At 37.6% G+C, this 26,317-nt stretch overlaps 2 protein-coding genes across 3 annotated transcripts; both read right to left on the bottom strand.

Moving 5' to 3' along the window:
• Window positions 1-1,799: 1,799 nt before the first annotated feature.
• On the bottom strand, window positions 1,800-13,721 carry LOC119844355. Of its 2 annotated transcripts, none has more exons than XM_038375049.2 (6): window positions 12,474-13,721; window positions 10,344-10,469; window positions 9,052-9,888; window positions 7,966-8,589; window positions 6,155-7,069; window positions 1,800-5,077 (listed from the first exon to the last, which is right to left on the bottom strand). In XM_038375049.2, the coding sequence occupies exons 1-6, from the start codon at window positions 12,478-12,480 to the stop codon at window positions 2,994-2,996; spliced, it is 4,593 nt and encodes a 1,530-aa protein (XP_038230977.2). In that variant the 5' UTR covers window positions 12,481-13,721; the 3' UTR covers window positions 1,800-2,993. The 2 variants fall into 2 exon arrangements, with proteins under 2 accessions (XP_038230977.2, XP_043354965.1); XM_043499030.1 differs by having other exon boundaries at window positions 8,236-8,589.
• A 660-nt stretch (window positions 13,722-14,381) lies between these two features.
• On the bottom strand, window positions 14,382-26,173 carry LOC119844298. Its single transcript, XM_038374951.2, has 5 exons — window positions 21,706-26,173; window positions 21,127-21,222; window positions 19,053-19,577; window positions 17,818-17,997; window positions 14,382-16,583 (listed from the first exon to the last, which is right to left on the bottom strand). The coding sequence occupies exons 1-5, from the start codon at window positions 21,710-21,712 to the stop codon at window positions 15,268-15,270; spliced, it is 2,124 nt and encodes a 707-aa protein (XP_038230879.2). The 5' UTR covers window positions 21,713-26,173; the 3' UTR covers window positions 14,382-15,267.
• Between the last annotated feature and the right edge of the window lie 144 nt (window positions 26,174-26,317).

Here is a 26,317-nt window from a genome sequence, read left to right as displayed (position 1 = left end):
TTTGACAATGCTTCATTTTGTTTAATATATACATGTATTTTAAAAAAGAATGGCGCTTTTACAAATTAAAATCTTACAAATTTCTATGGTGTAAATTTATGGTAAACATTCTAATGAGATGTAAAAAAAATCTCTTGTAGATATTTAGCTACAGCTGATGAAATTCTAAGATCAAATGTTTAATTTTCTATTTCTTTAGAATTGGTTACAAGACTAATGTAAAAACAAAATATTTTATTTTTGTAATGCTCCTGAAAACGTTATGGCATCAAAGGGAAAATTATGTGTCCACTTATAAATCGCTGTTTTAGAAGGGGATCATGGGCAAAGTCCCACCTCCGTATGTAGTTGTAATGCTCCAAATGCTTTTCAGTTGTCCAGAAAGCAAGAAACAGCAGTATGGTCTATGGCATACAGTAAATATAAAACTGACAAACCTACTGACAGTGGTCTTGGCCACAAACCAGTGTCTGAGGCATGAAACAGCACGGCTACATAGAATTGCTTCAGATGTTTATTTTCATTTTTGTTCTTATTTGGAAGACATAAAACTAAGTATTCAGGAAAGAAAAAATAGCTTATCCAACAGCCAGTAAGTACAGTATTGACTTCTGTTGTCAGCAGCCACAGGCACAATGTTATATAAAGCCCATCTCTTTAAAAATACTAAACAGGGAAAGATGCCTGCATGATTAATGAGGAAGTAACCAACCTATGTTTTAGAAAGCAGTTAATTTTCTTATACATAATTTATATCCTATAATGAAGGCTGTAATATTGTCAGTCTTTAGGAAAATACAAATGTCTTCAGAAGGATAGCTTGTTAATTTTCTTTTCCTCAATAGCTCAGGTCTAAGAAATGTGCCAGGAGTGATCAGGAATAATTGCCTGAGTAGGGCAAGTCTAGTTGCTTGATATTTCAGAAAAATTAATAGAAAAGAGTCAGATGATATAGACGGGAACTTTCAACATTACATGCCATGAACTCCAGAAGGCAGGCACTTCCGGGGATAGCATCGCTACTGTGGTAACCACACATATATAAAATATTGCCAGACACACTGCAGGATATGAGTTTTATGCACGTTTGGTTACCCATCAGTTGTCCAAAAGTTACTGAGTGAGAAGGAAAGTCTCTGAAGTTGATTGAACTAGTATGGCTAATCTCTAGCAAATAATCACCAAACATACTTTCTGAAGAGTACGTTTGTGCTTAAACAAACCAGAGAGTCTGGGGAAAATGCAGAAATAAGCAAAATAAGAGACGGAAAAGATATATACAGATTTACTGACAAATTAATTCCTTGCATGTTCCCTGTCCATTTACTGTTTTATACTGCAAATATGGACTAAATTTGTAGATGAACATTTAAAGGGAAATCTGAATAGCCAAAAATGTGTACAGAACATATGTACTTCCCATTAAAAACCCCTTTTGACACACCGGCACTTAGGTCACTGTAATTTATGTCACTCGGGGAGGTGGCTTTTCCACACCCCTGAGCAACTTACGTTATATTAAAGTAAGCTCTAGTGTAGACCTGCCGGTCCACACAGCGTGCAGAAGCGAGACCGCCAGGTTGCACCATGTAACTTCAAAGCTCTTGAGTCTATCGACCTGGGCTGGGGGGCTTGCTTCCATTGTGTGGACATACTTGTGTTGTCTCTTGACATTTGTAAAATATGTAAGAAAAACCTGTCACATTTTCATTTCCCAGAAGGGAATTCACACTCCTCCAGGTCAGCAAGTGCATGCATTTTTATTAGCAATTACAAAGTACAATTCCAGGTTTTTCCACATATGGGACCCTCTTTTGTGAAATGTTCTGAAATACACTTTAGACAGCCAACTGGAGATTTTTTTTTTGTACAAATATATGTGAAGATGCTTCACACTGGTATGTAAAAAATAAAGTTAAAATAAAACAGCTGCATGCAGCAACATCATAGACTTTTGTAAATGTTTTTGAAGGGGTTGGAAAGGGGAAGTGAGCTGTAATTTTAAAGTCAATTGGAAATCCCAAAGCTCAGATAGGCCACCAAACCCATTTTGCAGCACTCTAAAATTGTGCGATATGTTTTGTGATTTTTTTTTTAAAAATTCAGATCTTTTCAAAACGCCCTCCCTTAACTTAAAGATGTTTTGTATGAATGTTGTGTTCCAGTCAAATGTCAGCCCAAATCAATCTAATACCAACAATATTAAAATCCTTAAAGCAAGGATAGAAAGGGCAATATCTAATCCTTACTTGCAGAAAAAAGATTTTACCCCAGTCATTTGATACAGAGATGCTTCATTGCACCATCAATATTAGATGGTCCAATCCAATTTGCCCTATATTTCCCCCCTATATACAATAGGTAAAGTCTTTGTCACCCAAAGAAACCACTCATTGTTCAAAAATCAAGAGAAAAGTCCATCTCCCAGAACATTCAAACATTGTCTACTCACAGTGGAAGAGAGGGAAAAAACTAGGTGGAAACATTTACAATCACAGGCTTCCAAAAATGTTTAAAAATTAAGAAAAAAACACCATCATCTTTAAACATTACCCTTTCCTTCTTTAAAGCAGGTAAGCTTTGTTAATTCCAAAACATCTATGAATAGGTTGCACCTGGCTGAGAGACATTACTACACTGAGTACATCAAATGTAAGGCCTAAACTTGCATACCACTAAATGTTTTTCATGGGATGTTTAACACTTCTGATTAGTTCAAGATCAAAAATTATATACACGGGTATCTTGAAACTACATTTCTGAAAGACAGACAACAGACTGAAAAAACAGGGCTAGGGTGATGTACAAGATCACTGTGTAATAGGAAAGCATTACATGTATCTCTACAGACCAATACAGTAGTGGTATTTTTGAGTCATCTTTGACTGTCCTCATTTACATACACAAACCCATTCATTTTACAAGCTGATTACATTTTAGCCATGCAAAGCTCTACCAAAGTCGAGTGCCTCAAGTCAGGTAGTATACTTACATCAGTCATTATCTGTGGTGACTTCTTTTTTAGGAGGAGGTTCATACTGATGGTCACTCATTAATTGGTCTGGGTCATTTTCTTTTTTTTGAGACACTGACCTCCATTCCTCCTCCTTCACACCAAAGGATACTTTTGCTGAAATTTTACAATAGCGGAGATTAGAAAGTATACTTAGTTCATTTGCTTGTTTCCTTGGTGCCTTTGGATTATAAAGGCAACTTAAATATGTGGCTTTATCCGTCACTTGAGGGTTGAATGCCCAAGACTCTCCATTTGCATGTATTTCAGTTTCTTGTCCCAATAAATATGGATTTGGCGTCAGTAGGGTAGTGGGGGATGTTCCCTTGCTCAGATCAGGAGGCTTAATGGTACAGTCTAAATTCTGGCAAAGTTTCCCAAAAGATGAGCCTTCGGTAGGTAGTCTGAAAACAGAACAATATGTTTTCTTGAGTTGTTTTCCTGATGGACTTTTATTCCAGTTTTGCTCTAATTCCTTCTTCCATGGATTGGAAAGCGCAGAACCTTGTTGCAGAAGAGACCTGTGAGACTGCTCTGGCAGACAAATGGTCTTAGAATGTAGTCCAATCTCCAGGGGCTGTCTGCTTTCTAAATATGGACTGGCAGAGGGGTTGTCTCCTGCCACACAAAGCTTAGCATCTGTGTTGCCAGCCACTAACATGTGGTATTTAGAGTTAGAATATTTCATATCTGGTTCATTCTCCATTTTTGGATTTACCTGTATATTCTGGAGCTGAAACTCGTCCTTTTTATTACAAGTAAATTGCTGAATTCCTGTATTCCTGGAGGCCTGGCATGAGTGAGAAAAAGTACCATCATAGCCTGCAACACTGATTTCTTCTGCTTGACTTTCATAAACAGTAAGAGAAGGATTTGTAAAGGATCTGCTCCCTTTTGATACAGCAGGTTGGTAGAGATATTCATGGCCAGTTTCCTTTTTGCATTCAACATCGTCACATTCATTACGATCGGCTGCTATAGAACTACAGGCATTTTCCAAGCAGCTTCTACAAGGACTGTTGTCAGTATTATGCCAGGTTTTATTTTCAATCCTCATATTGTCACTAGGGGCTAACAGCTCCCTAGTATTCTTTTGGTCGTCCGTGTCATTTGAGCTAATAACTTTCACTAACTCATATGAATTGTGCTCAGTACAGTCAGATTGAAATGCCTTTGTTTTCTCCTGGTCAATATCAAACTGAGCTCCCTCATTTTCATTAAGCATGAATTCAGCATCAGTACTTTCATCTGTCAGTCTGTCTACACTTTTCTCTTCACTTGGAGAAATGTGCGTTTTCTGCACCGAAATAACCTCATTTGACAAATAACAGTTGGACTGCCTGTCTGCTATACCTTCGTGAATGTCCAATAAAGAAACTTTACTAATATTCGGATTGGAAGTTTTAGAGTCAGGCATCAGGGTGCTTTCATCTGCACCGAGAGGGAGGCAAGTATAGACAGATGCCATAGCGCTGAGTTGTAGAGATTTAACACGGCAGAGTTCTCTGTCTAAAACACTTGGAGATACAGGAACACAACCTTCTTCACCTCCTGCAAAATGCTCATTGATGGTATTATATGTTTGTGTCAGTGCATCCGAATCGGTTTCTGTATCCAAAGACTTCCAGTCCTGGGCAACATGTTCATTATGTGCATTCTCGCATCTTCTGAATATAAGATTATTGGCACCAACAGAGGCATTTCCTAACTGCAGTTGCTCCAAACTATCCACCATCCTGCTCTGATCTTTTACAATGCATTTTTCAGTGCTCCTTTGAAATTCATTGATGGGTTCAACAATTGCCTTACTCAAAGACTGGCATTCAGCACCAGCTTCTTGGTGAGATATATTGGTTTGTTGGCCCAGCTGCAGAGTTATTGTCTGAGGAAGTCCACAAAAAAATTTATTGTCATCTCCAGGCAACTCTTGATGGCAAATTCCATCAGGAGCAAAGGAAGCGTGTACATCTGGCAAAGTGCTATAGTTTCCCTTTTCCCGTTTGTTTGTTAGTGGCTCCTCACTGTTTATACACTGGGCAAGGAAAGTTGTGGTCACTTCTTGTTCTGTAAGATTTAGGTTAAATACAAAACACCATGACACATTATAAATTCTGCTAAAAATTCCTTATCACAGTTTCTACAGGTTGTTACCAAGTGTCTGAATATATGTCCCAATTCATAGCAACAAACAAGTAGTCTGCACACAAATATTCTGGTGGTAGATGGAGTGAGATGCTTCAGAAGGAGATATAAAACCCTTTCAAGTTGTGTGTTAAAATACTCTTTCTGCCTGAGTCTAGCTGATGATTATTGTAGCTGAAATATAGCGATGAGTAGCCCCTGTTGTCTTACAATAGATCACAACTGAAGCTATCCTTACCTGTATACTTCATAGTTGAGTTTCACAAAGTTGTTTGCTGGCCATCATTTGGCAGTTATTTCCAAAAATTAATTATATACTGAATAACTGAAAATATATTGTCTTTTATTAAAAACACTTACAGGTGAAATACTTCTAAATTCCCTTCGTGGTGGTGCTTTATGTTTTCAAGGTGCTAAAACAAACATTAACTCATTTGTATAGCTGATGGACAGATCTAAGGAGAACGGAAAGGGGAAAACACCTATTGAATGGCATGAAAATTTTTAAAATCTTGTATTTTAAAATTGATTTCTGTTGCTCTTGACATTATACATGGCAAGTAGCATCCAAGCACTTGCTGGCCTGCAGCGCACACTGCTGCCAGCGGTGAGTTGAGGCATAATGCTAAGCAGAGAGACCCTGCAAGGTCTCATTGCTTCCCAGGGCTTTTATTATGCAATATGCTTCATTTGTCAGCAGCCACAAGCATCAGCACAGGGCATAGACTGTTTCTTAGCATTAGCTCACACAGTTTCCCCTTGCCACAAGAGCAGTCCCACAGACTGATGTTCGTTAGCTGTGGAAGGCAAAACCTCTTCATAAAATTGGGTGTAAATTTAATCCAAATCAGCAGTGCATAGAATATACGGTATTGCAGCATTGCTACACTTTATAGTAGTGACTAATCTTCAGTCATTTCCATGGCTGCTTCTTTGCCCTCTGCTTTTCCCTTCTCTGGGAAAGTTTAACTAAAAGGTTAATGGTGAGTCTATCATTACCTTTCAGAAGATCCATGTCAGAGGGAGGAGCCTGCGTGGACAGATCTAATTGCTCTCTTGAAGTCAGAAGTGCAGTCTTCAGCTCCTTTAATACTTTCTGAGCAGTTGGGCAGGGCTGGTATTCATTGCAGCAATTTGTATGGTATTTCCAAAATCTCTCTCTTGTTAATTTATTATTCTTTAAGGAAGATTCTTTGTCAGATTTCTCACTCCTGGGTATTCTACAGCTGGGCCTCTCTTCTCCCAGTCTATCATTATTATAGAAAGACTGGGGATGGATACCTTCTTTTCCAAGAAAGGGGCTAACTAATTTGCCCTGCACTGCAGGCTTAATGCTTTTATTATCTGGGTTGCTGGCACAAACATGTTCTCTAGGGCTGGCTAAATCTGAAAGTGGGGAGTTGGCTCGTGCTTCAGGTTCTGGAGTGAGGTTGACGTCCCCTGTGTTTGTAGTCTCTCTCTGATGGTTGCTTTCACTCTGTGCAATGCAACAGTTCTTAAGATAGATGTTTTTCTGCAAGTCTGGTTCTTTCATTCCTTGATCTTTGGATCTGTCCTCAGTAGTATCTGTGGACTCACTCTTTATAAAATGTTCTTGACATAAAGTCTCGCAGTCTGTGTCTCTTCTTGAATGCACAGAGTTGGCCTCAAATCCATTCTCAGCATTTCTTCTAGATGCACCATCTCCATGAGCCTCTGTTAAATGACTGGAGATGCTGAAGTGAAAGGGGCTCCAGGATTTACTTCTCTTGTTAGAGGCGATGTGAATTCTGTCTCTGCCTGTTTGTATATGTGTAGCACTTCCTGCTGGAGAAACTACATTTACCAAAGTCCCGGAACACTGAGAACCAGAAAACCAGGTAATGGGACTCAAAGCCTGCTCTTCCCACTGGGTTTCAAAATATTTCACCAAGGCTGTAAAACAGAGGGAACAAAGTTGACTTACTGCAGTTATCTACATTGAAAATACATATTTTAATCATATGCACAAATTTCACTTCTCTCCGAGTGGTAACACAGAAATACACAAAACACCTCTGCATACCGACGAAAAGGCATTTCTTCACAACTAGGTAGACTGAACACATGCACCCCTCCAACCCCTTACTTGAACTGGAAATGGAGCCCACGAACTAAATGCAGAAAGCACATTAGATTTGTTATAGGGATTGAAGTATGTGTGCGCCATGCAATATTTTAATAATTTATTTATAAAAAGGTCATGTTCTTTTAAATAAGGACATAATTCTAAAAGTGAAAAATTTTCTTCCAGTGATGCCTCACCAGTGGAGCTGAAAGCACTTTACCCTAATACTGTATAGGGAAATATACAAATCCTGGTGGATGAAGATGCTCAGTGAATCAGTATTCCCATTGTACAGTAGCCATCACTGAGAATTCTTGCTGGTTCTGCAGCTGTAGCAGATTCCTTGCAGCAGTCTCAATTATAATGGGCCTCCTCATTCAACATCAGGCCCCTTGAGACTCGGCAGAGCAATGGGCATCTGAGCAATGGCTACTATAGCAAAATACACACATGAAAGCTATTGCTACCTATCCTCTTCCGGTTCCAAAGTGACAAACGCCCAGCCTCCCCACTACCATTTCTGAGTAATCACTGGTTTCAGAGTAGCAGCCGTGTTAGTCTGTATCCGCAAAAAGAAAAGGAGGACTTGTGGCGCCTTAGAGACTAACAAATTTGAGCATAAGCTCACGAAAGCTTATGCTCAAATAAATTTGTTAGTCTCTAAGGTGGCACAAGTCCTCCTTTTCTTTTTGAGTAATCATTGTTACTCTTTATTTGAACTTACCAGGTTCCCTATTCTCCATCCACTCCCTCATCGGGATTGTTTTTTCATGGCTCAACGATGAGCAATGCAAACCATGGTCCCTTTTTGGAGAAGGTTGTTTCTCCACATTAGGAAGTAAGCCCGGTGCACTGACACATCTGGGGATTTCAATTGCTCTCTCCACATTTTTGCTGTCCACTTGCTGGAGTGCTGGGCTTGTGGTTTTGTCTGGATTTTCAGTTAATCTTTCAATTTCCATTCCATCTTTACAGATCGTCATGATCTTTTTACCTGTGGGACTGTGAGCCGGCAGCAGGGCCACTCCAGGCATCTTCACTGGGGAGCTTGTTTCTGAATGTTCTCTGCTGGATTTGGACGTGTTGTTCAAATGGTCACACAGGGTTTTTTCTGTTGTGTCAGCTTCACTTTCCTTCTGAAAGCCCCTTGTCGTATTTGCTTTTATCACACAGCTATGAGGAAGTGAGGATACTGAAGGGGCATTGGTCATGCTCCTTGGGAACTCTTCCACAGAGTCCTTCTGTAAGATGTGTCCATCCTCTGCCTGATTAGCAACTCTGCTATATTTCCAGTGTTTTGTGACAAAATAGACAATCAGGCACATGATGAAACTGAAGAAAAGTCCTCCTGCAGGAGACAGGATGAAAGTCAGACCACGTTCATGGCTATATTTTTTAAGCTTATATGTGAACTTGGTGCTTAATCATAATAATAGTATCCACAAGTGCCAAGCATGATACAGGCAGATTTCATGCAAGTTTTTCACCACACAGCTCACTCAAAGCACCTGCTCTGCAGCTCCACCTGATAGTCCATCCACACCCCCTGAACTTTCAGTAAGGATCTGCATCATCCCCTTCCAAGCCTTTAGCTCCCCTTCCCCGCTGTTCCACAATGCATCCCATTCCTGGCTTGGGGATCTCCTGCCCAAGGACTGCCAACTTGGTGCTCATGAGAAAGGCCCCACAAAGCAGGCTAAGAAAATAAAAATGGAATATTTTTGTATAATATTTACACCTTTAGATTAATGTGAAGTATGAACAATGCAAACAAACAGCTTCCAAACTATGTTGCACTGCTAGAGTTTACCTGTGAAGCCATAGAGCGAGTTAAATTTTGAAGTGCTTTCCTGTGGTAGATTTCCTGTGAGAGTTGAAAAAGCACAGACTTCAGGCCCGACACTCAACATATGGCGTCCCCTCAGGCTCGGCGGACTATTGCAAACCAGGCCACTAGGTGTCTGAACTTTCTCCTTCAGTAACTGCATGGAGCTCACCAGATGACAGTTGCAGGTCCAAGGATTTTCATTAAGAGACAAGGAGGTAAGAGAGTCTGGCATGCTGGCCAGTGCAGTCATCTTATTCTTAAACAACCATAGATGCGTCAAGGCCTGCAAAGGTTGGAAAACATCGTTATTAATAAACAGGATTTCATTGCTTGATAAGTCCAGTTTGGTCAATGATGCTAGCCCATAAAAAGTGTCCATGGAAAGATACTGAATGAAATTGGAAGACACAATGAGTTCGTTCAGCTTAGCCAAACTCTCAAAAGTTCTTGGAGGAAGATATGTAATTTTGTTGTCAGAAAGGAGGAGTTTGGTGAGCAGGGTCATCTCCAAGAACCAAGAACTTTTCAGCATATCCAAGGCATTGTTTGTAAGAATCAACTCCTCAAGGATTCCAAGACCAGAGAAAGCCAAAGGCTCAATCCCACAGCTCCGCAGGCAGTTACTGCTGAGATCCAAACTCCTCAGGCTGCTGATGTTCTTTACAACAAAGGTCAGGTTTGCAAGTGAAGAGAACAGAAATCCAGTTATGGAGAGCAAATGAAGTCTGGGGAAGTTCTGAAAAGACAGTGGTGGTATCTTACTGAGGTTTCCATGCCGTAATAGTATTTTCTCTGTGGAGTTTGGCAAACCTGGTAAGACTGAGGTACAAAAAAGGTGTTAGGAATTAAACTACAGGAAGACAAGAGACTGCTCTAATTTAAGTTGGGTACCAGCCCTGGGATGAGACTACATTGGACAAGTACAAAGGACTACAGCTGAGAATCAGACCACAATGACTGAAACTGATCTACTCAAAGACAGACCTTGCTGTGCTGCTCTCCTAAATATCCGTCCTTTTGTACTTGGCATATGGCCTATTACTGTATTCATAGGTCCCATTGCAACCTGGACTGGATAATGTGTCTTTTATATGGCAATTGCTTTTTCCTTTTTATTGTTTTTCAAGTGAATATATTTTTACTTCTAGACCTATTTCTTATAAATATAAAACACCACTGTTCAAAAGCAACATGTAATTTCAGAATTCCACTAACTACTATTCTCGTCTATGAATTGGTAGCAACAGGAACGCAGGAGAGGAATAAAGGCTTACCTTCCTGAAGCGACGAGACATGCTCACATTCTGCTAGCCCCGTGGAGCAGTATTTACAGATTGGAGGACAAGACTGGGCTACTTCCAGGAAAATCAGAAGAAGAAAACTAGCAAGAGCCAAAATACCTATTTACACACACAAAATCCAGTTACATACACACATATTCTAGAAAAAGTTCTTTTTGAGGATCTTCTTAAACCTGCAGTATTCTGACTTATTTCCTATAGTTGCTCTATATCTATTGGGATACTATAGATTAGTAGGCTATGCATCAAGAGGAGTATTTGGCATCTTTTCATTTCACTGTAACAATGTTTTAGTCTCCCTTAATATCAATTACTGCTTACAAAAGTAATTTAATTAAAAAGGGCCCTTGGGTATTGAAAATTTAAAAACAAAGGTTCTTTTTAACATTGCTCTGAAATTAGTACAACTTTCTGCAACATTAAGTGCCATACACACTACTGACTGACACATTGTGATAATACAAGTTAGATGGTGATTGTTTCTAGTAAAGTTTCTGCATTCATATTGTAGAATACCATATGGTATTTATTAATTCAGTAAATATCACCACTCTTCATAGGCAGTTTATTAACTGATGTGCACACAGAGCAGGGGTTTTCAAATTATTTCATAGAGTGCACCATATCTTAATAGAGCAGTTGCCTTGCTGACCACTACCCCGCCCCATTTGTAATCCCATTCACCATCTCATAACATCCCCATGGCAACTACAATAATTGCTTATATGGAAAATCAATATTAAGGAAATATTTTGGGTATTTTTAACTCTCTTGAGGCAATGTAACAGCTAGTAAAACGGAAAAGAGCACTCTGTAACTGGCCAATCTCTGTGTGGACCGCTGTTGCCATGTATCATAAATGGGGATTGTATATACACTAATATTACATCATTTTTCTTTAAAAATTTGTTATTTTCTCATTTGATGTAGAAAACATTCAGATACCATATCACTAAACATGAAAATATTTAGATGATGTATCTTAACATGTTATTTTGTTAACTTATTTCCTGAATTGTTTTCTATATCACCAGTCATTCCCTGTTCCAGCACATATCTTGGGCTATATAAATTCTGCCAATTAATGTTCTTCCCAAAGCATACTGCTGGCATTTTCTCAGCATCATATAAACAATTACATTTGTGTTGTATACCCTGACTACATTTTGGAATAACTCCAGGCATGGGATTTATTTGCACTGGTTATAAACTCATCTTTTAACTTGTTCAAAAATATTATAAGTAAAAATATGACTATTATTAGCAAAAACAAAAAAATGCTATAGTCAGGTTTAATACTTGCATGTTTTTTTCAAACAGCTCGTTAGACGCACATACCTTTGAAAATATTTCTAATCTTCAATGTATTTTTCAGAGGAAGGTTGATTCTGATATTTACTTTACTGTAGTAATTTTGGGTAACTATAAAGGAAGAAGGAAAAGTGTCTTGTGGAAAGTAGATTTTAGTTTCAGGCAGCTGCAAATGTATGTATTCTTTCATTAAAAAAGTTGATTACACTCTCAACCTAATTTTTAAAAAGTTGGGCTGGCAACTGAATGCCAAATTTGAATTGACAGTTACTACAGCTCCACAAATAAAAGGATACATTATGGTTTATGTGCACAATTACCCAGATTACAAGCATTAGCACAGTAATTGTGTATTGAATTGTATGGCCTACTTTAAAAAAAATATACCCCTTCTATGACTAACAGGAATGCCTTTCCTGAACGGGAGAAGAGGTTTTTCCTACCCAGAACACTTGGGAAACTCAAGAATGAATTCACTACAATTGCAATATTTCCATAAATATGACATGCAACCTTTTGGATTACTTCTGAGTTCACATTTTACAGTAATATTTCAATGTTATTTTTTCCTGATAATTTCAGCTCATATGACACACCATTTATACACAAGAGCATTCCTTTCTCATTTCATATTTTATTACTTTACAGAAATTACACCTGAATACATTTTGATCACTGCCTGAAAATATTTATGCAATATTTGATTTCTGACAAGTCTAGTTTCCCATTGAATTCCTAGCACAATTTAAATCCAAATGTTTGTTGCTAGAATTAATAAAAGTTGGAACTTACAATTCATCTTCAGAAATGCATTGGACTTTTCTGTTAAAAACTTCAGCTTCCCTTGAGTACAAAAAGCTGTCACTTGTCAGAGTATTTATGCTTCATGAAAACATGGTTCACTAATTGGACCAGTCATCCATGTTAAGATTCATTACAGATTAACAAAAAATGAGGCAGGTCCAAACAGGTAATCTCCTGAATTAATAAGACTGTTACAAAACTAACATTAAAAAGCTTAGTGGTAACATTTTAAAAGAATTAGAAAAAACAATACAAAAACGCAGAGATGACACTCCATACTTCATCCATAACCCAACAGTACAGGAAAACCCCTGCCTTGGGAAAGAGATGTTTACAACTAGAGATTACCCATATTTAATAAATAGTGGTGGAAGTTAATGCTTTTACATTATGAATAAATTGTTTGTACAAGGATGCATTTTACATTTGGGGTCATGTAAGCAGCATGCAAATGGTGGTTCCTATGTTTTTTGTATTAAATTCACATTCTAGGAGATTACAACAAACTGAATTTGCATTAATTAAAATGTAAATATAACAGAAATAATGTTTATTAAATAATGAAAAGAGACTGATAAATTTAAGTGAGTGAATGGTATTTGTGAGCCTAACAGCAAAACATATTTACTTTAAATCTACTCTCAGCAAAATCCTTACTCCGCAAAAAAAAAAAAAAAAAAAAGGGGTGTGTGTGTGTTTCGAGCTGGGGGAAGGTAGGTGCCAGCTGTATAACAAGAAGGAATTACAATATTTCTAAACAAATCCAAACAGGCAGAATAATTTCTTTGTGATTTGCCATCAGCCCTAAATCAGAACAAATATAAGCATAAAAATGGAGCAAGTGTCTGTTGGATGTAATTGCAAACAGACTAACAACTAGCAGTTCTCACATGAAAATCCATGAGAGACTGCGGAACAAGATCTAATGTTACAGAAGATCAGCCATAGATAATGGCTCACTGTAGACAAACATTTCTAGTTACATGGTTTATTAGTCATATTATAAATTATTATTGAAAATACAGTGTGTAAAACCTAGCAAAGCCTACCAAAAAGACTGTGTTGTGCATATAAAATACCACTGTAGCTCACGAGATATCTTTGCATGATTAGTAGTAAGGATTTTTTACATTTTATATATTGTGACAAAGCTCTGTCCTTGCCTCCGTCGGTCCTGCATTTCCTGGCGGATTTCGCTAGCCTCAGAGGCTCACCGTGACCCTGCACGTAACCCTTCTCTCTCTCTCTAGAGACAAGGGTCACAGTCTACTGAGCCATTTTCATCATGAGCCAGCGAGGGAGGTGAGGAGAAGTTATCCTTCCTTGCACAGTCTCTGTTGTCTCCCAGTCTCAGTGATTAATCAGGGGGCAAAGGTGTGGGGGGAGCCCAGGCCCACCCTCTACTCCGGGCTCCAGCCCAGGGACCCTAATAGTATCAGCTATGGTAGCTGACCTTTTAGAAGCATGACATGTACAATTCCCTGGGCTACTTCCCCCACAGCAGCCCTCACTTCCTCAAGCTCCACTTCACCCTTACCTCAGGGCCTCCTTCCTTGTGCCTGATATGATGTGTACTACTCAGCCTCTCCAACCGCACAACTTCCTCCCACAGCTCCTGACATGCACGCCCACCTGACTAACTAGGAGGCTTTCAACTAGTTTCAGCTAGCCCCTAATTGGCTTCAGGTGTCCCAATCAACCTAGCCTTCTCCCTGCCTTCTGGAAAGTTCTTAATTGGCCTGAGGTGTCTTAATTGACCTGGAGCAGCTGCCATTTCACTTATCCTGGTACCAGGGATTTGTTTAGGCTGGAGCTACTATATCTATCTCCCACTACTTTTCTATAGCCATCTGGCCTTGTCCCATCAGAATGAATATATATATATATATATATATATATATATATAGAAAGAGAGAGAGAGAGAGAGAGAGAGAGCGCACACAATTAGCAATCCATTTAAGGGGGTATAACCCATTAGTATGACATGATACATGTTAACATTTCATTTTTTGTGCAAGTAAATTGAAAATTTTACATTACTTTTTAGTGCTCTTGAATATGCCAGATTGACAATCCTGGCTACTAACGGTCTCTACCAATGAGTACAGCTAGTAAATAACCCATGAACTATCCGTTTCTAGGCAGCTGGAAAATTCTAGGGCTAATTTATAAATTTGCCTACTTAGTGCAATGCTTGAATCAAAACCATAACGATATGGGTTATTTCAGGGAGGTGAGTAATGGGATTTGGAGTTTTCTACATCCCTGGTGCAAAACCATCCTAGAGATAAAAATTTCAAAAGTGCTAAGTGTTTTAGGTACCTAAGTCATATCTACTTCAGTTTGTAAATCTCTTGGGCATTTCTGGAAAATTTACCTTAGATGATTAATGATCAAAACTCGTTACTCATCTGAAAGCGGTTTGATTGCCTAGATGAAATGAGTTTGGTGGGTCTCAGTCAAGCTCCCTGTAAATAAATGATCACATCACAAAAACCTTGATGACATGTGTCACCCTTTTTTGGCACCACTAATTGACTGGGCCATGGAGAAAAGTCCCCTCTCATCCTTAGAAGTTGCTTTTCCAAAACATGGTTAAGGCATTCCGGAAGGGCAGTATGGAGCAGTCTGCATTGCTCCTGAAGTATGTATAATAGAGGATTTCAGCTTCCAGAACTGTCAAGTCTGGCATATTTCACCACGACTGAAATGTTATACAACAATTTTGGTTAAACAGGCAGCCTATAGCACATGGAACATTTTTTGATGGAGTGCAATGAGCTTACGTTGATTTCATTGGGGAGAGGCTAGCAATTCGCACTTGATGGGTCTGTTTCCACCTCTGCCTGGTCCACCTCCCATGATTTTCCACGACTTCATGCAAAAGATCAATGAAGGTGTATTCATTATCTTTGAGTAATGTATTATCACATGGGGAGGAGGCGTGATCAGATTTGTCTGAAGATGCTGGTGAGTCAAGATTGTCATTGCAGAATCCAGCCTGCGAAGGTACGTCTTTGTTATTCTTATTTTTTTTTACAGTCTCAGAGCCTCTGAATCCTTTTCCAGACACTGAGATGCATGCCTTTTCCCTTGTGGCTATTTGCTTGGCTCCTTTCTTAAGTGGAGATACTAATTTGTTTTCTGGTTTTGCTTCTCTTTTTAAGTCAGGTTTACCACTGCTGTAATCATGAATTGCCTTTTGTTCCTTTACAGTATGTAGGTGATTATACTGATTTTGTTCATCTTTGAATTCTGTTTTCCTGACTGCTGCTGGGACACCAGGATCACTAGCGGGCATACAGAAATGTGCCTTGAAAAAATCCTCATAATTTAAAGTGTTTTGACTTTTGTCCCTTTTGCATTTTTCATATGGCCAAGTAAGAACTCTTCTCAAAGAACATAGCCTCATATTTACATTTCTACTCACAGCACCTTTTTGTTCAGTGCCAGGTACACTGGGTGACTCTTCAGTTGTACTAGCAACACTTAAATACAACAGAGGTTCAGCGTTCTCTGTATTACCACTTCCTTTAATTTCATCATTCCAACACACTTCTGAAATTCCATGGTCCTGCAATGACTGCTTTAACAGTTCTGAACGATCCTTTTTGGGGGTTTCTATGCTTAGTTCAGTTGGTGAAGTGTTTGCATTGTGACTACATATAATCGTCTTATTGCAATCTTGCAAACTATTAAAATACCACAGTTCCATAACATTGTCGCAGTCTTCATTTTTCATGCAGGCTTGTTCATTTATTACTGTACAAGAGGTTTTGGGTTCCTCCTGGTTCCCATCAGTTGGTCTATGGTGTTGAAAACTACTGTGTTGAAACTCAGTTCTCAACATAATTGGTGAGGCAGATTTTGCACGAGTTTTCTGCATTCTATTTTGTTGGGTTTTGTCAGTTTTCACGGTTGTCTGTACCTTTTCATCTGACAGTCCTCTGCTCCTCAGTCTGTCTGTCATTCTGTTAAGGTGGCCTGTTAGTGTTTCATGGTTATTTTCAACAGTAGCGTCTTTATCTGGCTGCACTTGCTTTTTATCTTGTTTCACCTTCCAGAGCAGGAGAAGCAGCAAAAGAAATGAAAAAAACACTGCAAAAATAGTTCAAACAAATAATTTTACAGTTCATCAAAACGGAGAGACAGTTACAATTTTCAAAAAACATCAAATAAAAATTAGTGGAGAATTTGTGGAAAGGACAAAAAATTCCTAAAGACAGAGCTGAATTGTATAATCAATTCATTCCAGATTGAGAAAGGATGGTATTGATGTGGTTTATAAATGCACACACTGATTTAGTGGCAAAACTTAAAGAAAACTTACTAAGAATGTTTTTGTGTTTAATTGTACATCCATTTGTGTTAATACAAATGGAACCGTTTCTCCAAAGTTAATAATCTAAAGCAGGGGTTCTCAAACTGGGGGTCAGGACCCCTCAGGGGATCGTGAGTTTATTACATGGGGGGATCCCAAGCTGTTAGCCTCTACCCTAAACCCCACTCTTCATCCAGCATTTATAATGGTGTTAAATAGATCAAAACATTTTTTTAATTTATAAGGGGGGGGCGCACTCAGAGGCTTGCTGTGTGAAAGGGGACGCCAATACAAAAGTTTGAGAACCACTGATCTAAAGCAAAGAAAATGTATTTCTTTTGTAAGTTTCCCTGACCAAAAGTTGTATTTTTTAAAAACTTTATTTTAAACATAAAATTCTGCTTTTATGCACATCCTCTATTGAACCAATCTTCCAAGTGGTTTATTTGCATGTTCTTTTTAACTTACACAATATATTAAATATTAAGTTGCACCTGCAGCAGGTTTCATATTTAAAAACTTCCCCCAGCTGCTTTTTATCTGGAATAATAAATATGCTTTATTCATTATCTCTTTGGGTAATATGGCGAATGGCTTATTATTACCCAAACTATCTGCTTCTGGAATAATACAATTCTTACTTGATGAGTACCCTTATACTACATAATTAAGTATACTAATAATGTATACATTACAGCATTAAGTACTGAAATACATTCAAAGTACATTTGAAAGTAATTATTTTTTCTGAAGAGAAAATTTAAATTAAAATAAACAACAGCCTGTCATTATTTCTGCAATGGAACTGTGACTGTTTTGAGGGTTTGTCTTGCATATTAACATTCCATTGAACAAGGCAATCTCTTTTTTGAAAAGAGGTGCACATTTTGTGGGCATAACCCCTTGCTGTAATGGGGGGGGGGGGAAGGAGGGGAAACACTTTCAAGAGCCTGTATTTGAAATTCATTTCACAGTATGAAATAAGATGCTGAAAATTGCACCGTAACACACCTAAACATAGAAGCATCACTGGCAATCCAACTTTATAGAAGTCATTCTCAAGTGATGGTGATATGAGACTCGGTGGGCAGTTAAAGTCAGAGATGTTCCAAACTGGAATTCCCTTCAGGGCTTGTGGGCTCTGACACACCACAGATGAAGCATCTTCCAACACAGACGCATTCATCAGCTCTGTAAAAACAAATGTGCATGACTAACCTGTGACTACTTAAGATCCCGGGCTCGCACCATTGCTTGCTAAAGTACCCACAGAGCTGCAGGGGCTTAGCACCTTTGAAAACCAGGCCACTTATTTAAGTGACTAAATATGATTCAGGTACCTAACTTAATGCACTCAAGTTTTAACATTTTGGCCTCTGATTTTGATCTCAAGTGTATCATAAGGAAATAATCCTTCACTGACAAAGGGGGATGGTCTAGATCACCTAGTAAGTCTTTCCCATCTCGAATTTCTATGATACAATGCATTGTTTCTGTTGTTGTCCACTACACTATTTCCACCTGCATTAGACATAATTCAGCTGAACTATTAGAACACTGGAGTGTTTGCTGATTAGGTCCATCCAAACATTTAAGAATTTTGTTTCTCTAAGCTGTTGGCCAAGAAGAACCAGTAGTCAGAAGGTATGGAATAGTGTATGAAATAACTGAAAGATGATAATATTTTAACTGTGTAAAATATTTTTGCAAATTGATTCAACTTTCATTGAAAATGCCATCTTTTGTTCCATACACTGACCCAATATTATACTACCAGTTTCTCACAATCCCCCTTTTACATACTTCTGACACTATGAAACAAATTACCATCACTATGCAATTCAGATCTCTCTCAGGTTTGTTAGGTTTTCATGGTATAATCTTGGATTGTGGAATTATTCCTCCTACTCTTTAAAAAAAAAATCATTACTATAGGTGACATGCTTAGAAATAGATCTACAGTATGATGCCCAACAGAATATAGCTCAAACTTTGATACTTAGTACTATAAATAATAATATAGTAAGGAAATAAATTATGGTAAGGGTACTTTAAGGTGTATCAAATTATTATAAATACAGTGAAATCCTGAACACCCAAATCTCTACTAGCCAGACCTTACATTCTAAAGTACTTCTAACAAGTTTCACACTTCAGTTAGCTATCTGGCTACAGACTCCCAGTTATCTGAATGTATTTGGAGTTGCCCAAGTGTTCTGGGTGATGGAAATTACGCTTTACATTACCTTGCAAAAAAAATCCAAAATCTTGAAGTTCACAGGAACAGTTCCATGGATTGTCCCCCAATTTCATTACTGGAGACATCAGCCCACTGAACAAATTTCTTGTTAAGGTAGATAAGTTATTACCAGACAGATCAATAAAAGTTAACTTAGACAGATTCTTCAAACTTCCAGCCACAATCATATGAATTCTGTTGTTAGCTAAATTAAGGGTTGTCAGGTTAGAGAAACTGGACAACATATGGGGGCCTATTTCCTGAATGATGTTCTGAGACACTGTAAGGTTTTCTAAGTGTCCTGGTTTGGAAAGCCAAGAACCCATAACTGTAGTCAGATTATTTTTATATAAACTGAGTTTGGTGAGACTATGGAAAGCGTAAAAGGCTCCAGGTTCAATTCTTGTGATGCCACTGTTTGCTAGAGCTAGACTGGTGACAGATTTCAAGTTTGGGCTGTTGAAGACACTTGAGTTGATAACCCCAATCTTCGTTACAACAAATAGAACGGACGTCAGGCCTTCTGGAAAATCTAGAGAATAAAACAGAAAAATGTGCTTGAATACCCAAGGACAATACCAATTCATATTCCAAGATTTTCCCCCCTCTTCAATATTTGAAAGGAGGATGAGTGACGAAACTCTAATTTGATCTCAACGTGTGATCCTAAAAGTGGTACATATTTGAAAAATTTAAATCCTTTTAATAAGAATAAAATATTTATTTTAGGACTATCTATAAATAAAGGGAAGGCTTCCACAGGACAAAAACTTCAGGAGTTGGAAAACGAAGGCTACATGTTGCTCTTACTCAACAATTATAGTAAAATATCAGTGACATCAATGTGATAAACTGCAAAGCCATGTAATGAACTATATTTATCTTTCTCTGACCAACTCATCTGCCCTCTTGGCATTGATATATCCAATGGAAACTTATTCTAACATTCCAAACCTCTTAGCAGCTTCAGTCATTTTTTCGTTTCCACTCCCACTAGCTAAACAAACAAAATTACACTGGTTTGAGATTTAGGACTGGCAATGTTCAGTTGTGAACCAACAACCAGTTTAAAGTCTGATATTACAACACTGCAGAGAGTTGACAGAATTTAGACTGCTGGAAAGAGGAGTTTCCCAGCTTTTTCTAACAGGACACAATACTTGCTACTAATCCTGAACCCTGAGATTAGTCTCTAAAAGTCAGGTCATTTTTATGTACAGAAAAATCATTCTGGATTATTTTTATTATTGTTTTAAATTTTTCATTTAATTTTTCTCTGAGTATTCTGCAGTTAGATGCTTAGTAACTAAGGCAACTGGCTTTACAAGGTGGAGAGGTAGAAGAGATAGTGACAATGAAATAAATGGAAAGATTCCAATTCACCTCAGTGGTCTTTGTATCAGGTCCTAAAATGTTTGTAAAATATTTTCCATAAAATGTGGCATATAGATAGCACAACAGTATGTATAGTACAAAGTTTGTCGGACATTAATGTCAAATGACCTGTGCTATGTATACATAGTTCTCACACACAAAAATGAAGTTATATGCTTACATATTGTACTAACTGGTAATCACTGATTTGATAACTGTGCACAAGTCATCGTTCCTCAAGTAGCAGTAAAAAGTTCTAAAGCAAATTAAATAGAACATAGGGCGACTAAGTGGATTTCTTTTGAAATATTTTAAAGATATAGTGGTATGAATTAATTCAGAAGTAAAATAACTCAAATATAGGCTAAAGGTGCAATACAGATTATTAACTTTAAAAACAATACTATTATTCACTTTTTCCCCCAATTAAGTTTCTTGAACAAAAAATTCCATCCAGAACTAAGCACAATCATTCTGTGACCAGACATTTATTAGGACTAAGGAGCATATCCCACCTCATCACTATTAAACTAATCAAAGAAACTCAAGCTGATAAATAACATATCAACTTTTGAGTCTAGAACATAAATTAGAAGTGAAACGCCTTCCTATCCAAGAAATTTTAAGCAGTAAACATTGCAACACAAATATAATTTTTGGAGTGACTTTCACCTTCTCAGTAATCAAGATACAAACCTCTAACATACCGTTTGGAATGGAAGAGCAGAAATACTCCTTTTCTAACACACACTGGAATCTTGAAGTCTTCATTAGTCCCCAAATCAAAATAAGCTCAAAAATCACTGCAAAGACACATATGCTTAAACAAAATCATGAAGGAAATGTTTCAATTTTTTTTAAAATTAAGACACACTTATATAACTGATTACCTACATACATAATCCCCCAAGAAACTCAAGCTGATACTTTTGCTTTGTTTTAAAGTTTTTGCAGACTTAATGGATTAAGAAATTCAGCAGAAGCTAGTTCAAAATTCTTTAAATACTTTGACCATAAAAAAAGGATGAAGACTTAAAATATCCTTGCTTATATTTAAGGCAAACTCCAATCCTTCCACTTGCAGAACCAAAAGTTTGGCTTCATAGAATAATACCAAGAAAGCTTTACACTATTGAGTTCATTAGGCACTTCTTGCTGAGTTTGATTCACAGTCAGCTATTTCAACATTTTACCAGTAAGTATATCTAGTATGAAAGTCCTTTATTTGAATGCTGCTTTAAGTTTATAATGCAAAATTTTAAATGTAGGATGAGGAATTTACTTACATTTCATGATGTACAAATTCTTCCTTTAATTTAAAAAGGTCTGGTCAACTTTTGCCTGTTGAAACGCTAATAACTTTTGCCTGAAAGCTTGCATGAGATAAACGAGCATAAGAATGCATGTGGCATTTTTCTGTCAAAAGACAAGCCAAGACCTGTTAGATTATCTTTGTTTCTTACTTTCCCTCCGGTACCACAGTGGTGGGCTAAAAGTGCAGTCATATGGATGACCAGTAGTGTGTATCTGCATGGTATCTCCATGGTTCTGTCACACTGGCAATAATATTTAACCATTTCATGGTATAATATAGTAACCATGTCTATTCTTCTAATCCACTGAAGTTTTAAACAAAACATCAGAAAGGTGCAGTATGAAAAGAACCTATTTGGGATCAGTTGGTTTGTTAACCATTATTCATTTTTAAGAAAAATTCTTTGTATAGTTAACCAAAATTCACTGTAGCTTGTGAACACAAGCAAACTTTCTGAGGTAGATTTGTACCAAAAGCATAACATAATGACGATCTTAACTCCTTTTGGGATTAACATAGAAGAGATGCAATGTTTATACCCTACAGCAGTACTCAACTACACAAATTAATCAAGTCACTTAAAACAATTCTCATGAAAAGTGCATAAAAATGACCACTCATCAGAAGCAGAAAAAGCAACTTTAAATGAAAGTCTTTCAGGCTTTCTGTATATTATGAAGCAGCAAAAAATGGCACAAGTCAATCTTTTAAAAAATCCTTTGCAGGTCACCTTCATGTTAGTTTTACGCATCTGATGACAAGGTCTGGATGTTAATAGACAAAACATTTTAGCTTTTTTTTTTTTTTTAAATGTGTGTCCCTCCTTTCAAGTCTTGTAATTTACCTATTGCCTTCTTAACCATACAATGCCAAAATTAGCTGTGGATACAGTACCTTCACACAGCAATTTCTCCTTCTCATCTTCAACCATACCATAAACATATTTACATTTCACAAGACTGCTTAAGTATGCATTAAAATTTAAGATATCTTAAAGTGTTGACGGCTGTTGAACTGGATGGTTGGCTGGCAATTCAGCATTCAGCCATGGGGTGATGGTTTCGGAAGAATCAGATATGAGACTGAGATGCAGAGACGTGTGCTTGGTCCTATGGCAAGGAAGTACCATGGATGCTATATTCTCAGGGTAGTAATTAGGGTTGAAGGGAGGTGCAGTTTTTTTGTATTACATATCTTTTGGGTACTGGCTATAGATTATTATAGTTTCAAAATGGCTACTTAGAGGGAGTGGGAAAGATGGGATTATGAAGATGAAAACCACTGCAAATGGGAATGAATGGATAATTTAAATCCCAGGAAGTTATTCAGAGCATTCTTGGATTATTGTATTTCCAGAATCATTGTCCCTGGAAGGCCAGAGCTCCCAAAGATCTGAGGAACAGACACTCTGGGTTACATGATGTCAAGGTTAAAAAAAAAAATTATTCTGAACTTCCAGTTTGTACACTTCATCATTCTGCTGTCTAGTGTGTAATTAGACTATATTGTATGTTAAATTTCTCAAAATTATACACCAATATTTTCATTGCTGCAGTTATTCTGCAGTAAACTGTTATTTTACTGGAAATGCATTATGGAAATGGGATAACCATAGGACATCAACTACAAATGTGACAGTATATGCAAATGCATAATGCACCAATGATAAAGTTTGAAAAAAATCAAGGCATGAAAAAATTACCACTGTAAAGATGTACATTCCTATTGTTTACAAAACTGCAAGACTAAATATGTATTTTCAAAGAATTATAGCAACTTGTACTGCATTATATTAACCAAAAATACAAGCGGGCTGTAGTTTTAAGTTATTTTATAGTATCTACTCTCTTCTTCACGCAACCCAGGCCCAATACAAATTGACAAGTATGGATATTAAACTTAAAGTCGGAGATCCAATTATAAGCTATTTAAAATTATTTTAGGGCCAAGATTGAAGCTTAAATCTTTTACAAATAAGTGACCACTTTTGTCATATGAGCAAAGCAGTTTTGTGTTTTATTAGTGTATAGTGAATATTTTAGTGAGTCTCATTTGACGTATTCTCAGGGTCCATACTTTTATCTGCACATTTTAACAAAACTAGTAAGATGTAAATATAGGTCTGGGAGGAACCTTCAGGACATTTGGCATCTCTATGATGCAGCCAAAGGGCGGAGGGGGGGAGGGAAAGAGTCTAGTCCATTGCATCTCCAGTCTTTCCTGACAATGCAAAATGTGAGAAAGTAGGAACCTAAACTTAGAAGACACTTACAAAACAGGCATTGAACATTGTTCTATTTTAGGTGTTAGCTTCTTTTAAAATTTGGTGACAGCTATTGCATGCTTTACCATTCCTTGGAAGGAAAGTACCTAAATTGAAAACACCATAACTACAGCTACAGCTCTGAAGCTACTCCCACTGATGTCACTGGCATATTCCTATGGACAAACTCTTAATGGAAGCATGGTTGGAACCTCTAAAAGGATGCCTAAGGCTTTTCCTCCTTAGCAAGGGCGAATTCTACTTATAGTTACATTGGTAAGAGTGGCTTTATTGGCTTTAGTTGGCCTTGGTGTAACAGAGCAGAATATGGCCCCAAAGTACAGAAGAGCTGATCACTGGACAGAACAGCTGAGTTGTAGGACTTCCACAGACACACACTATAAGGCCAAATCTTGCCACTGAAGTCAATGGCAAAACTTCAAATGTAACAGAATTTTAACCTGGTCTCCAATCCAGTTGATGATTCAGTGGGTAGGTGTGTAAATGGAAGACTTTAGTACAATTTTGAAAAAGCTGCTCAGGAGGAATGACCCTCCTGATATACAAAAAGTGGGGTTTTAAAAATTTAATTTTTCCATGACTATTAGATAAAAATGAAAGTCAAGTGTATGTTCCCAGACAAAAGACTATGTTGAAAATAGAGTTAAGTTTAAGAATAAATGTAAGTAATTTAGGGTGTCACATACTTTCTAAGGATACTGTAATTAACACAAAATGTTAGAAACTCAGGAAATTTAGACTTAAAGGTTAAACTTAAAGAAATTCAAACATGCTAAAAAGTACAGAAATGCAGCCAGAGCACCCAAGCAACCTTAACTGTGCCCTGTGTAGCACCATGCAATAGCCACATGATTAAGGAGTTTTTGTGAAGGGGGCGCTGTTTTGATTTTTAAGAGCTTATGGTCCCAGATTTAAAAAAAAAAAAAAAAAAAGAAGAAGAAGAAGTTTCACATAAAGAAATGTATTCTGCCCCCCCCACCTCCAAACATGGCATTCACATTCCCTTGTACATTCCTCACTAGGCTTTCCTTACTTCCTGTGCCCTTGCATACATGCCCCTCAAATTCTATCTCCTACCTGTACCCCTTACATTCCTTGTATACACCAACCCAAACTAGTTTCTCCTTTCTTCCTGCTCTCTCTATATTGAGTGGATCTGATGCAATAGGTAAGCTTTTGAAAATATTTAGGATTAATGACAATTTGATTTTTTCATAACTGAAAGTTTGAGAGGCTGACATTTTCTGAGAGGTTCATCAAGAACAGCTCTCTTTCAAAATGGCCACCTTTTCCTGTTTTTCTTAATAGTATTGAGGTTACATGCTCCTTTTAGTTAAAAACAAAACAAAACAAAAACCACTTCTCCAAAACGGCCACTGCCAGTGCCTTCCATTATTCCCAATTGAAAGTGAAACCAAGCTGCCATCAGGAAAAATGGTGGCTATGTATGCTGCCATGAGGCAGACTGGAAGACATGGAGAATGAGGAGAGTGAAGGCAGTGGTCATCTTTACTATTGGCAGCGAAGTCTCAGACTCACTGAAAACAATAGGAGATGACAGCCATTCTGAAGGAGGGCAGCTCTTCATGGAATTCTCTGAAGATTATTTTTCCGTCTCTGTTGAAGAAGAAACTTTGAGGTATGAAGAAGAATGGGAAAAATGGTCATTAATCCTAAAAAGAATTTCTTCAATGAACAGGAGTTTGCATTATTCTGTTAAAATAATGAGGAAGAAAAAGGTGGGACATTGGATGCTAAAGTTCAGAAAGGACCCATTTTAAAATTAATTTCAACTCCTAAACTAATGAATGGATTTACTGTTCAGGCTCAGAAAATTCATTCTATGCCCCAAAAATAAGGGCTGTGGTTTTTGGGGGGGATCTGCTTTACTTTTCATACAAAACAGGGTGAATTCAACTTTACCTATGGAGCCGTAACTGGTGCCTCAAAATAATCTCACAGATTAACACTGATGCCCAGTTTGGGAAAATGTTAGTGCTTTTGAAATTCTGTACGATGATAATAAACTAAACTAAATGACTCGGGGAAGCAACAAGGTCCAGTAGACAGGGGACAAGACTCAGACAGGAGACCTGGGATTTCATTTCTAGCTTTATCACTGACTCACTGTGTAACTTCAGAGTCTGTGTCTTAGTTTTTCTATATGTAAACTGGTGTTAAAATAGTTAAACTAATTTACAAAGTGCTTTGAATGAAACATACTACGAGTATGAATTTTTTTTAAAAACTGTTGTATGCTTTGCTGGAATCCCCTACATGATTTTGGTCAAATGTTATT

The sequence above is a fragment of the Dermochelys coriacea genome, chromosome 16 (genome assembly GCF_009764565.3).
Source record: "Dermochelys coriacea isolate rDerCor1 chromosome 16, rDerCor1.pri.v4, whole genome shotgun sequence".
Lineage (NCBI taxonomy): Eukaryota > Metazoa > Chordata > Testudines > Dermochelyidae > Dermochelys > Dermochelys coriacea.
Note: the sequence above shows the minus strand (reverse complement) of the source record. Positions and strands in the feature narration are given on the sequence as shown.

What these genes read in the sequence shown, in the direction of transcription:
- LOC119844355 (XM_038375049.2), bottom strand. An exon ending in CTCGCTCTATGGCTTCACAG is followed by an intron (nt 8,590 to 9,051) that starts GTAAACTCTAGC and finishes TGTCTCCTGCAG; the next exon opens with GAGGACTTTTCTTCAGTTTC. An exon ending in TGACATGGATCTTCTGAAAG is followed by an intron (nt 5,078 to 6,154) that starts GTAATGATAGAC and finishes TAAATCTTACAG; the next exon opens with AACAAGAAGTGACCACAACT.
- LOC119844298 (XM_038374951.2), bottom strand. An exon ending in CTGCTCTTCCATTCCAAACG is followed by an intron (nt 19,578 to 21,126) that starts GTATGTTAGAGG and finishes TTTATTCTCTAG; the next exon opens with ATTTTCCAGAAGGCCTGACG. An exon ending in AGTGATGCTTCTATGTTTAG is followed by an intron (nt 16,584 to 17,817) that starts GTGTGTTACGGT and finishes CTATTTTTGCAG; the next exon opens with TGTTTTTTTCATTTCTTTTG.